At 26.9% G+C, this 12,846-nt stretch overlaps 2 protein-coding genes across 6 annotated transcripts in view; one reads left to right on the top strand and one right to left on the bottom strand.

The window, feature by feature from the left end:
• The window catches only part of LOC127288304 (1-phosphatidylinositol 4,5-bisphosphate phosphodiesterase epsilon-1-like), a 212,058-nt gene extending 200,508 nt beyond the window's left edge, over nt 1-11,550 (top strand). Inside the window, exons 15-17 of one of the 4 annotated variants that reach the window (XR_007844014.1) lie at nt 3,208-3,880; nt 5,545-7,114; nt 9,786-11,550. Coding sequence is in view for 2 of the 4 variants with exons in the window: in XM_051315690.1 (XP_051171647.1) it covers nt 3,208-3,880; nt 5,545-7,057 (2,186 nt within the window). In the remaining 2 variants the exon portion in view is untranslated. Of the gene's footprint in view, nt 1-3,207; nt 3,881-5,544 lie in introns of all 4 variants that reach the window. The other 3 variants (XR_007844015.1, XM_051315692.1, XM_051315690.1) reach the window with 3 other exon arrangements.
• Nucleotides 1-12,846, bottom strand: part of LOC127288326 (uncharacterized) — a 278,443-nt gene that overhangs the window by 68,805 nt on the left and 196,792 nt on the right. The gene's annotated exons all lie outside the window — the stretch shown is intronic.

The raw sequence follows: 12,846 nt of genomic DNA, 5'->3' as shown, positions 1-12,846 counted from the left end.
GTAAGATCATTTTTTTGTGAATTGATAATAAAAAAATAAGATTTTTAAGTAAAAATCTTAAAATATAAATATTTTTGATAAAGTCAATGTTCGATGATTTTTTATAATCTTTGAAATTACAAAAAATTAGTTTTGCTAAATATTTTTTTGTATTTTCTATAAATATTTCGTTGCAAATGAAAATTTTAAATTTATGTTTTTTTTCAAAAAATTTAATTAATTGATAATTAATAAATATTAAAAAATTATGTAATCAAAAAGAAAATTAAATTAACTGAAAATTGTTAATTACATTTTAAAAAGTATTAAGCAATTAAAAAATATTTAAAAATTTTGAAAAACTAAAACCTAAAAAAAACTTTGTAATGTTTTAAACTTTAAACTTAAATTAAAAATTAAAATTAAATTGAAAATTTTTTAAAAAAGCAAACTATTTTTATATTGTTTACAGATAAAAAAATATAACAATTTAATAATTAATAATAAAAACAAATTAATAATAATAAATTTATGAATAATAATATATAATAAATAATAATGAATAATGAAAAAATAATGAAAGAAATAATAATTATAAGTTAAAATGTTCTAATTATTTGTAATAATCATTATATAAAAAAAATGTATAGAATATAATATATTTATAAATAATAATAAAAATTATATTATAATTGAAACTTTTTTTTTGCTATAAATACCAAGTAGAAAATATACTTGTGCTGCACACAATGAACAATATTTTTTTTTTACTTTAAACTGTCACTTAGTATATGACTTAATTAATGACGATGAATAAAAATATCCGTCGCGTTAACCATAAAATATTACGAAATCAAGAATTGTCAAAATTTTAGAAAAACAAAAGGAACAAAATACGACTAACTTCAAGTGTGGACAGACGGAATGAATGAATGAATGAATGAATGAATACGGAAATTATTATAGTTAATAAATTAATAATTAATAATAATAATTAATAATTATTAATTTTTTATTTGTTACGATAATAATAATAAAATTATCTCAATGAGTAATTAAAGTAATTAATGTGTTCTTTGACGCCAACAATGGTTTTTGTAATTAACATTTTAAATTCTGGTATTTTTAATTAATTTCAATTTTTTTTTTATTCATCATTTAGAAAAGAAAAAGCCTACAGAAATATTTAAAAACGGAAGGGAATTGCAAAATATCCTTTTCAAAGATGAATTAAATATATAGCGGATGAAAAAAAGGAAAAAAGTAAGAGGAATAATGCTGGGAATAAAAAAATAATAAAAAGTAAAGGCATTGAATTAAATATTATAGGAAAAAGAGAAGTAAGTGAAAATTGTGAAAAAAATGAGATAAAAATGAAAGGAAAATACAGGGTAGAAATAAGATCGTATAGATTCGATATATATAATAGTGAATAAAAGAAGCTTATAACAAAATGAAGAAAATAAAAAAGAAAAATAAATAAAAGTTTAGGGACAAAATCTTAATTTTAAAAATCAATGGGAATATTAACATATTTGGCAAAATAATTATTCTATTTTATAATTAATTATTAGTATTAAAATTTAAAACTCCATTATATTGCTAATTAGAAGTTCTAATTGCGTTATAAATAGTTTAATATATATTCCTCATTTAATGGAGAAAACTTTATAATTAGAATATTTGCTCCTTTGATGCGATGACCTTTTTGAAAAACAAAGTCTCAATTAGACACTTACTGCTTCATGTTAAATATTTTAATAGTTTAGTTTATAATCTCAATTAGTCTTGATAATTTAATTGCGCTTATGTATATACATAATTTTAATTAATTTCTACAAATTTAATTTAATTTTATAATTATTTCATTAATTTACTAAAGTACCTATATATATATATATATATATTGCGAAAATTGTTTAATAATTATTATCATAATTATATTATGATAATTGAATTATTATTATTTTATTATTTTTATTTTATTTTTATTACATTCCCTCCTGTATTTATATACTTGTAAAAACTTACCTTCATAAGTCGACATTTTTCATGTATAAATCATTAAAGTTTTCAAAAAGACTGAAAGCCATTAAATTTACTTTCAAAAAGTACATTTATCGAGCTTAAAAATTTCTACTTAAAGTTTCCTCTTAGTTGTTGGAGAAACTCTTAGAGAAATCTAACACTTTTGCCAATAAATTTTTTTGAACTTGTTTTCACAATTTTTTTTTCCGTTTAAAAAATGCTTTTTTTCATAATAGAATTTATTCAAATGAAATTATTCAATATGAAATAATAATAATAATAATAATAATTCTATAAAAATATTATCAAGAAAATTTATTTCGAATATTTTAGAATCGAACTAATTGTAAGACAAATTTTCAAAATTTTATTTAAGTTGGACAAATTTCTAAAAAATATTTTTAAAGTTCCATTTTTATAATTTTTTCAAGTCTGAAAATTTATTCAAATTAAAAATTTTGTCATAGTTTTTAGTTTTTATGGTCAAACAAATTTCAGGCAATATTTAATCAAGTTTTATAGATTTTTATATTAATTTTATATTACAGAATTTTTATATAACCGAAAATTCACTTCACAGAATTTTTATTTGCTCGAATTTTCATTCAATATAATAGGTATTTTAAAGAATTTTTATTAGGTAGAATTTCATTGCATAGAATTTTCTTTTAGATGAATTTACATTTGTTCGAATTATTATTTGATATAATTTCCATATAACCGGTTTTTTCATGCTACAGAATTTTTACTTAACCGAAGAATCATTTAACTGAATTTCTATAATTGATAGAATTTCCATATGTTCGAAATTGCAAATGACCGAACAAACAATCGACAGAAAGATTCGGTGCGATTTTTAAAATCAACAAATCACAATTTTATGGATAATTTTTGATTGGTTGATTTTAAAAATCGCACCGAATCTTTCTGTCGATTGTTTGTTCGGTCATTTGTAATTTCGAACAAATGAAAATTCAGCTCAAATATAATTATGACAAATGAAATTCTAAAAAATGAAAATTCTCTTTCATGATGTCTAGAACATAATTATGCGTTTAAAAAAAGTCGAAAAAAGTCGTATAATCCGAGGCCTGCGTAATTAAAAAATAAAAAATAATTTTCTATTTTCATGTAAAAAAAATATCAACATATATTTCTACTTTCTAAATAGTATGTAATAATATTTGTCTTTTTTTCCAGATAATTCCATCTCTAGTTACGAGAAATACTTAGGAGGACAATTGCCACATGGTCGAATAAAATCAGATTTAGCTGAGGACAAATCCCAAAGGCAAAGTAGTCAAATAGCAAAGGAATTGTCTGATCTTGTTGTTTATTTGCAAGCAATAAAATTTCGCGGCTTAAATACAACAGCTGGATCAGGATCAATGGGTAAAATTCGTCATCAACCACACACGGGAACAGTGCAAAGACATAGTATTGCCGGTATTGGAACAGCCGGTGTTGCACCATCATCAGGATCACCTCAATCATTATCGACGTCGGCCTCGATTGCCAGCGGTGGCAGTAATATCGACAATATTTTCCGTATAACAAGAGGTATTCCAGCATGTTTTCAAACATCATCATTAAATGAGAGTGCAGCAAAGAAAATTTGCCGTAAACAACCATTAGGTGTTGTTGCACATGCGGAGACACAACTTATTCGAACATATCCCGCTGGTATGCGAATTGATTCATCAAATTTTAATCCAGTTATATTTTGGGCATTTGGACTTCAAATGGTAGCACTTAATTATCAAACTGACGATGCTGCACTACATTTGAATGCTGCGATGTTCGAACAAAATGGACAATGTGGTTACGTGAGAAAACCATCTGTTATGTGGGATAAAGATCACATGATGTACAGGTAAATAAAATTTATATATTCTTTATATTTAGAAAAAAAATAGTTTTTAGAATTCAATGATAGAGAATAACGAGCTTGTCCCTCCCTCTCTCTCTCTCTCTCTCTCTCTCTCTCTCTCTATCTATTTTTCGAGATAAGAAGCTTGGTGTGGAGAACAAAAGATTCGGTACAATGAGATTTTCTAAAAAGAGATAAGAACTCAATGAACTTGAGCTGTTTCAATAAGAGAATAAAGTGCGCCTCTTGATAAAGACTAAAGTTCGTTGAGAGGAAATTTAGCAAAAAACAAGAAAAATCTAACAAAAAATCAATGAAAGTCATTTCCTTGTCAATGAAAGTTATTTGGTTTTTACTAATTGTTTTAAGACTTTAAAAATCTCTATAAAATAGTTACAAGAATAATTCAATAATTAGAATCAAATTTCAATTCTCTAGGATTCTAAGGTATAGGTATTTTTTGTTTCTCTAATACAATGATTAGGTCAGTATCAAAGAACTCATTACAAATTTATAATCATTGGTCTTAATCTGTTTATAAAGGAGACCACATTTCCCTTCGAGTTATTAGCTTTACAGAATGCATTATTCATTGTAATAAAAACCACAGATTCGAGGGATGGAATTCCTAAATAAATAATCTATATCTATAATACTCTCCACAAGAAGTGGATTGTGGTCAGGCTCTTAGCAGCGGTAACTGTTACCACCAGGAAGAAATAGTTCGAAATCTGATTACAACAAACATCTGCATTAAGCCTTCTGATGCGCTGTAATCAGCCATTGTTTAAATTCCAAGGTCCAGGAATCTCGATTCCTCTATAAGCGTATTATGATAGCTGTACTAATTTAGGTAGTTGACTTGAAATTTGTTCAGAAGTTAGGTGCATAAAGAGAAGCGCGTAAATTTGTCAAATGAAATTATTGATCTCAAAATCACCTTCGGCGTAATTGGATAGCATTACAAATTATTTCACCATTGGTTGAAATTAGTACACATTAAAATTAATTTTTGAATCAATTTACGATTACGTGGGTGACCACGCTAAGCCCTAGCGGATGGAGCAATAAATTTCAAAATTTTTTCCGTGTAGTTAATTTACTAATCAAGTGACAATCTTTGGTTATTCTATTTTTTAATTCAACTCTATCCTCGACTATGTCTATCGAAATCAATTTAAATGAAAAGCTAATACAAATGTTGGGTATATTCATTCAATTCTGGAACAGTAGTTGATTCTGATGCAGAAAGATAGGATGATTCTCATGAAAATCTGCAATGCCTTTTTGATACTTTCGTCGTAGATAAATCGGAGCAAGTTGTTTTTAATAATCGTCAATGTATGAAACACGGAGAGAAAAAAAAGGCTACGATAGCAGGAGACCGAGGTAGTAACTGCCTAGGTGACTCAAGTAGTAGCATTAAAGTCAACACAACTTGGGTCCCAAGTAGTTTTTGCCTGGCAAACACAAGATGTATTAAAAGCTTTGTTAAAACTTAGATGGTAAGGTAGGAAGCGCGTGAATTAAGCTGGGAAATTCAAGAATTTCCTACCTTATCCTCTGAGTTTTAACCAGGCTTTTTCAAAACCTATATGAGCCAGTGACAAGCTTTATTGGATTAACATCAATAAAAATAATAAAATTAATATTATTACCTGTTTCAGACGCTTCAATCCCTGGGACAAGGAGTTCGATGGACTACACTCGGTACATTTGACCCTCTCGATTATATCCGGTCAATATGTTTCTCCAGCGAATCTTGTAACCAGCACCTATGTAGAAATCGAATTAGTTGGCATTCAAATAGACTGCGCGAAACACAAGACCAAAGTTATTCAAACCAATGCACTCAATCCAATATGGAATGAGAAATTCTGTTTTCAAGTAATGTTTAGAGATTTAGCATTCTTACGATTTGGAATTGTTGAAGCAAGCTCACATCATTTAATAGCCCAACGAGTTCTACCACTCAAATGTCTTCGACCTGGATATAGACACGTGAGATTACGTTCGTTAAAAAATAAACCACTTGCTCTATCGACACTATTTATTTATTCACGAATGGAAGAGGAGAGCCTCGATTATAATACATGTTGTCGCGATCATAAGGAATCATCAAAACGTCCTTCCTCCGGTAAGGAACCAGAAAAACTCAATACCATTGATCCGGGACTTAGTGGTGTCACACTAAAACGAAGAATGTTTTTCCTCATGGTTTATCATGTCGTACCCGAGGAACCTTACACTATTCTCAAGGTTACACAGGAGAGTACAACGCAGGAGGTTATGTTGCAAGCACTACAAAAGGCAGGAATATCAGCAGAGCATGTTGATGAATATATTCTCGTTGAGGAAGTGTCGAGAGGTTGGGAGAAAAGGGAAAGAGAAGAATTACCAACGCAAAGGGTTTTGGATCCAATTGAACATCCATTGCAAGCTCAGGCATTGTGGAAGGGTCAGGGACGATTTCTTCTCAAAAGAGTTGGTAATGATCCAAGTAGTAGAGCGTGGCTTGCATCAATAAGAAGTACAGCTGGTCATCTAAAGTTAAATGACGATATGATGAGAGATAAATCGTCGACACACATTTGGGATGAGGAGGATACATTTTTGGTTTGTGTTTATAATGTTTCGCCGGAGATACCTTATGCTATATTACGAGTACCAGTGAGTAGTTCGGCGCAAGATGTATTGGCTCAGGCATTAGTGAAGGCAAGAAGAATGGAGGATCCAACGAGATTTGCCCTTGTGGAGGAACTTGAATGGGGCGGCGCCGGTGCAGTTGGAAGCGGTAATCGACAATTGCGATTGTTGAGAGACGATGAGAATGTCTATACAACGCAGGCCTTTTGGAAGACATTGGGAAGGTTTGTGTTGCGAGAACGTGAACAGGCAATACCAAGGAGACATTTATTGCCAGCAACATTGGATCGACTCAGCAAGGGCTTCTCTGTGGGGAGATCGGTCTCATTACCTGGCTCCAGTAAGGAGAAAGTCCCTGTTGCCGAAGCATTGTCCGATCCGACATCGCGAGGTTTAAGACATCGACTATTGTTGCCAGGTAGAAGGAGAGAGGTGCATTCTGATGGAGAGGATGCGAGAGAGTCCGACCTTTTGAATGCAGCCCTCAACTTGAAGAAGGTCTCGCTGCGGAAGTTTCGTATGTGGAAATCATAGTGGCAGTCGCGGGCGACGTCACTCTCTTCGGTCTTCGCCCCTCGGAAAAGCAATTAGGTATTAGGGCGCATTACTTACCCCATTAGTTGATATTAGGACTGCAAGGCAGAATAAAAAAAAAATAATAATAATAATTAGATAAACCAAATTAGTTGTAAAGGAATTAATTACATTAGTATTTATCGTTAAAAAAAAGAAAACATATTTAAACGGATATCAGCAGCATGTCGAGGTTCAGTTTGAAGCCTGGAAATTGATATTTTGAACAGTGGCACTATAAATAAAAATCTCATGCTATTTTTTTTTATTTTAAAGTTTCTTATTGGACTTTTGACCAGGCTGATGATAGTGGCAGCAAAATTATTAGATTTTTAGAAATTAGCCTCTTCCCACAAGGAAAGATTCCAATTGGAAAAAACTGTCAGAATTCCGATAATTTCTTTTTGATCATGAAAAAATAATTTTACAATATTTCCAAACGCACATTTCTTAAACAAATTGGAAATATTAAAAATGTTGAAATAATTTTTTCATTAGCAGTGAAAAAAATCGGAATTTTCCTAGGAACTTTTCCTTGTGAGTTGAAAAAAAAGAAAATGAAATAGTTTTTCATGTTTCTTGGAAGTAAAATCATTTTACAAACAATAGATGAAAATAATTTTCAAATACTCGGAAAGTTTTTTTGTAATTCCTCAACTTATACTTGTTTCTTTTTCTTTCTTCACTGTTTAGTAGTTTAATCATCTAAGGATTTACACATTTGTAAATAATTTCATCACATAATGTAAAGTTTACAATTTATGTCATTTTAGGTTTAAATTCTTGTAAGTTATTTGAGATTTCTCTAAATAAGCAAAAAAAATTGTTTAATTAGAATTCGACAATTTGATTCAAGATTTTTTTTAGTTTCTGAAGCAATTTTAAACAAAAATATATAACAAATTAGGATATTAAAAAATTTTGTATGTTTTAATTCTATTTGTAAAATATAAAAATAATTTATTATTATTATTACTATTTATAAAAGAAAATAGTCTAATTTTTAGTAAGTTATTAAATTCTAGTAAAATACAAAAAGTTTAGTTTAGAAATTAAATTATTAAATCAACTAGATGCGAAACACGAATAAATAACAAAGCAATATGTGACTAATGAATGAAAGGTTTTTAGTTATTTAAATTAAAACAAAAACTGTTTTCAAATTAAACTAATTAAATTCTAAATAATTTAAAATTAATTAAAATTTTTAAGAATGTATATTAATTTTTTATTTTTATAAATTATTGTTAAGCTGTTTTTCATAAACAATAAGTAAAAAATTATATAAATATTTTTATAATACCTAGAATGCTTGTAATAATTTAAAATAGTAATTGTCGATGTTAGATTGCTATTTCTTAATTGATTGTTTAGGAAGAAATTTTTAAATTAATTATAGACAATTTTTTAGAATAAAAAGAAACACAATTTGTCAAAATGTTTAAATATTTATTTTAAATAATTAGATAAATTCTTCTTAAACATTATTAACTCATTTCTTTTGAACACAATTTTTTAAATAGTATTTTTTACGTTATTGATACATTCCATATATTTAATGAAATTTCAAAAATTTTAAACATATCTAAATTTTTTTCCATTGTCAAAAACGAAAATTTGTGGAAAAATTTTAAATACGTTTAAATGAATATTATATTTTAATCGAACAAAATTAAAAGCGTAGCACCCCCTTAATTTTAAATTATGTCATTTGTGATTTTTAAAAAATCCTAAAGCAATAAAATTTCTATTACTTTTATAATATAAATTGTCACGAATGACTATAGTCAATTACATTATAAAATATATTAAAGATTAAATCATTTTTTTAAAAATGTATCAACATTATTTTAATTTATAAATATTTTGGAGTGTTTTTCTTTTCCTTGTTTAAGTCGAACATATTTAATCTATTTTTCAAAAAAAAAAACCAGGTAACATTTTTTTATCATTTTTAACTCATTTTTTATAGATATAAATGAAATAAATATAAAATTATTTTTATAAAGCTTATTTCACATATATTTTATTTGGTATAAACTCAATTTCAATAAATCTCAATTAACATAAAATTTATTTGAAATAAAACTTATTTGCTGTAAATCTTGATATAAATAAATTACAATAATAACAAATTAAAAAGAGAAAAGGATGTTTTGTCTTGTTTTTTGAGAAGAATATATTAAATATATATTTGACTTAAATCAAGACACACATTTTAAAAAGATACACATATCTTTGAAACGTATCGCAAAAAGAAATTTTGACCAAAATATTTATTTCCATTTATGGGCTGTGGTTTTTTACAGGCTTCAGACTGAATCGTCACTGAAGAATGGATTTAAAAAAAAAAATAAATTAAATATAATACAAAAGTTGACTCACAGATCACGAGAAAATTTTTTTTACACAATTTTCCAATTATTTATAAAAAAAATTATATGTATGAAATTGCACTTTAAAATTGTCAAAACACAAAAGTTCCGAGTTTGCGAAAAAAAAAATTATTAAACTATAATAATGCAATATTAAATAAATATAAATACACAATATTGCAATATTACGTAAACTCAGAAGTTCGGTGATTTTGTCAGTCTAGTTGCATTTACACACCTTAGAAAATAATTTAAGTAGATAAAAAAAAGTCTATTAAAATATGTTTTCTAAATTTTTTTCTCAAATGTTTCAGAACCGAAAAAAGACTCTTGTGTAAATAAAAAATAGTTTATCAATAAAAAAAAAACAAAAACAAAACATTGTTGTAGAAAATATTGCCGTGGATATAACATTTAAGAATAAGATTTATTCTCGAGAAAATAATAAAAGTCTTCGTTCCAAGACGAAACAGGACCAAGGAAGCGACTCTTCTGATATCTTCAAGTTTCACTTAATAATAAGCACTCTAATATTAAGAGGAATTATATAAGTAGCCTAGGATATAAATACCACGGCAATTAATAATGAATGAATTTTAAGAAAAAAAAATTATCTATTTCCTCCTAATCTGCGAGTCACTGATAAAAATAATAATAATAATATTCTCTTTTTAAGTCTTTCTCTAGTCAAAAAAAGAATGAAAAACAGAAGATCTATTGAGCCAATCTGTTTTTTGAAAATTCCTATTTTAAAAGAGTACAAATTAAAATTTTTTTATTCAAGAGAATTTACTCTGTTTCACACCGAAACGTAATATTGCAAAATATTTTTTTTTTAACTTGTATCATTTTCAGTTTAAATCACAAAGTTTTGTAATTGCGCTATTTCCAGAATCGTCCCAACTGCCTCTTACGGTCTATATATTATATCAAATACAGATTTCTTATCGACAATTTTAAAAATGAGAAAAAAAACACATCTAACGCATATTTATATGTATGATTCATTCATAAATATGAAAAAAAAAATATATTTGTATATAAACATATGTAAAACATATAGAAGTACGTTACAATTCGCCTGTGCCAAGCTCGAATCTATCATCAACGCTAAACCATATTATAAATATAATAATTAAAAAGAAAACTTCGTTCCGAAAGGAAATATAATATTTCTTCATTCTCAACGCCTACTGTAAACTACGCATAATTACATGACACATAATTAAATGACATAAAAGTTGGCCAATAAAAAAATGTTACACAAAAAATGTTGTCTTAGAAAAAAAATAAATTCTTCTCTTTACGTTATTCACGAGTTTAAAAAAAACATTGTAAACCTTGGCATACTTATATACATGGAAAAAATATGAAATCGTAGAAGGATTTATCAATTTGCTGTAGAAATTATAAAAAAAAAATTATTGTAAATTCTATACATTTAAAGCACACATTAATGTGTGAATATAAATCTTCCACATGAAGTTACCAAAAAGTCAAAAACACACTTCTTGGATTTTTAAAGCGATTCGACTATATTATATGTTAAAAAATAAAAAAAAAGTCGGCCGAGAAAGACCCGTGTCTGTTCGAATTTCAAAATTTTGTATTTTTCCAATAACTATATAAATTCGCGCAAATATAAATAAAGTCTTGCGTCGCGTATATAAGCAGAAATAAAAAATAATAATAATAACGTTCTCATCTTCGAATATACCAATCGTATACGGTGATCGAATAAGACAGCTATATTAAAAAAAAATATTATATATTTTTTTTTTGATTTTTCAATAAATTTCTTCAAATATTTCTATGTTAAAAATATAAAATTCTGTTAAATGATACATATATATAATATATGGAGATGATTGTTTATTTATGTGTGAATATTTGCATTTAATTTTATGAGATGATTATATAAAGAAAAATTAAAGTTTTGAAAACAATAATCAATTATTAAGAAATAAATAACCTAAGAACATTTTAGAAGAGAGACAGGTATACTGCATGCTGTGATTCAACGAGTGAAATGAATTATATTCAGTTAAATAATCTTCAAATAAAGGGTGCTATTCAATAGTATGAGTTTTATTTTAGATTTCTTATATATTCTTTTATAATTTCAAAAAATCTTTTTTATAATACATTGCAGGATTTAGCCAGTTGAATGTCCCGTCAAGCTGATGCATTCACAATAAATATATTTGGTAAGTAATTAATTGTTTATTAAAAAGTCTTTTCATCATTTATTCTCAAGTGTAGAAAACAAAAATTACTTTCAACATTTAGATAAATTTAAAAAAAATTCTTTAATTTTTTTTTATAAACGGTCATAAAATTTAAAAACGCGTAATATAAAGGTTATAAAATTATAATAAACAAGAAATAAAAAATTTATTACTTTTATTAAAAAAATACAAAAAGGTCATAAAATTTATAAATGGGATTAACAAGGTCAAAAAATTTAAAAGCAACTATAAAAAAGACCAAAAAATTTATAAGCAGCAAAGAAAAAGATCATACAATTTTTAAACTAGTATACAACAGGTTAAAAAATTTATAAGCTGTTATAAAAAGTGTCATAACAATTTGCAATTGTTTTCTGAACAAAAGAAGTTTTCAACACTTTCGATGTGTATGAAAGCAGCACAAACATCTGATAATCTTATTACAAAATTTAATTTGCAATAACATTAGCAAGATCAGATACGCCAAATGACATTGGCCAATCGTGAAAATAATTTTCTAAGGACATAGGAAAAAAATTCTCTGTGAATTATTAATAAAAAACTGGAATTTTGGTAATCAGAGAATTCAAATTTAAATGGGACACGCGGCATTTCTTGTAGAGTAATATTATCAGCCAATCAACGTCTGGCGTACTGTGTTTCCCCTAACCTTTAGCGTCGGGCGCCACTTCCAATAATGGTACGGTCCACTATCTGTGCATGCATGAAGAAACATTTGGCCGGTCACACTTCAACGAAATCTAGTGAATGTTTAGTAACTTTCTAGTAATATTCCAAAAATTTCGATTGTAACTAGAAAGTTACAAAATATTCATTAGATTTCATTGAAGTGTGACCGGTCAAATGTTTCTGACAGTGCATGCATGAGATAGTGTGACCGTACCCTAAAGAGGAATTATTTTCAACCAATCAATGCTCGGCGTTCACAGCGGAAAGAGATTTTTAAATTTTTTATGAAACTCAAACTGGTACTTAGTCATTAGCCGTAAGTTAATTATGAAGAAATTCATGTTAGTAATAACAAAAATAAAGTTAATAAAATTAATTCTATTAATAAAATAATAACATAAAGTAAAGTTAATAGAGTTAATTTTATTAACTTTATTTATGTTATTGCTAACATAAA

Source organism: Leptopilina boulardi, unplaced genomic scaffold, assembly GCF_019393585.1.
Source record: "Leptopilina boulardi isolate dan_hultmark-lab unplaced genomic scaffold, ZJU_Lbou_2.1 LbouV2_384, whole genome shotgun sequence".
Taxonomy (NCBI): Eukaryota; Metazoa; Arthropoda; class Insecta; order Hymenoptera; family Figitidae; genus Leptopilina; species Leptopilina boulardi.
The sequence above is the reverse complement of the archived record's forward strand: the minus strand, read 5'-3'. Positions and strand labels throughout refer to the sequence as shown.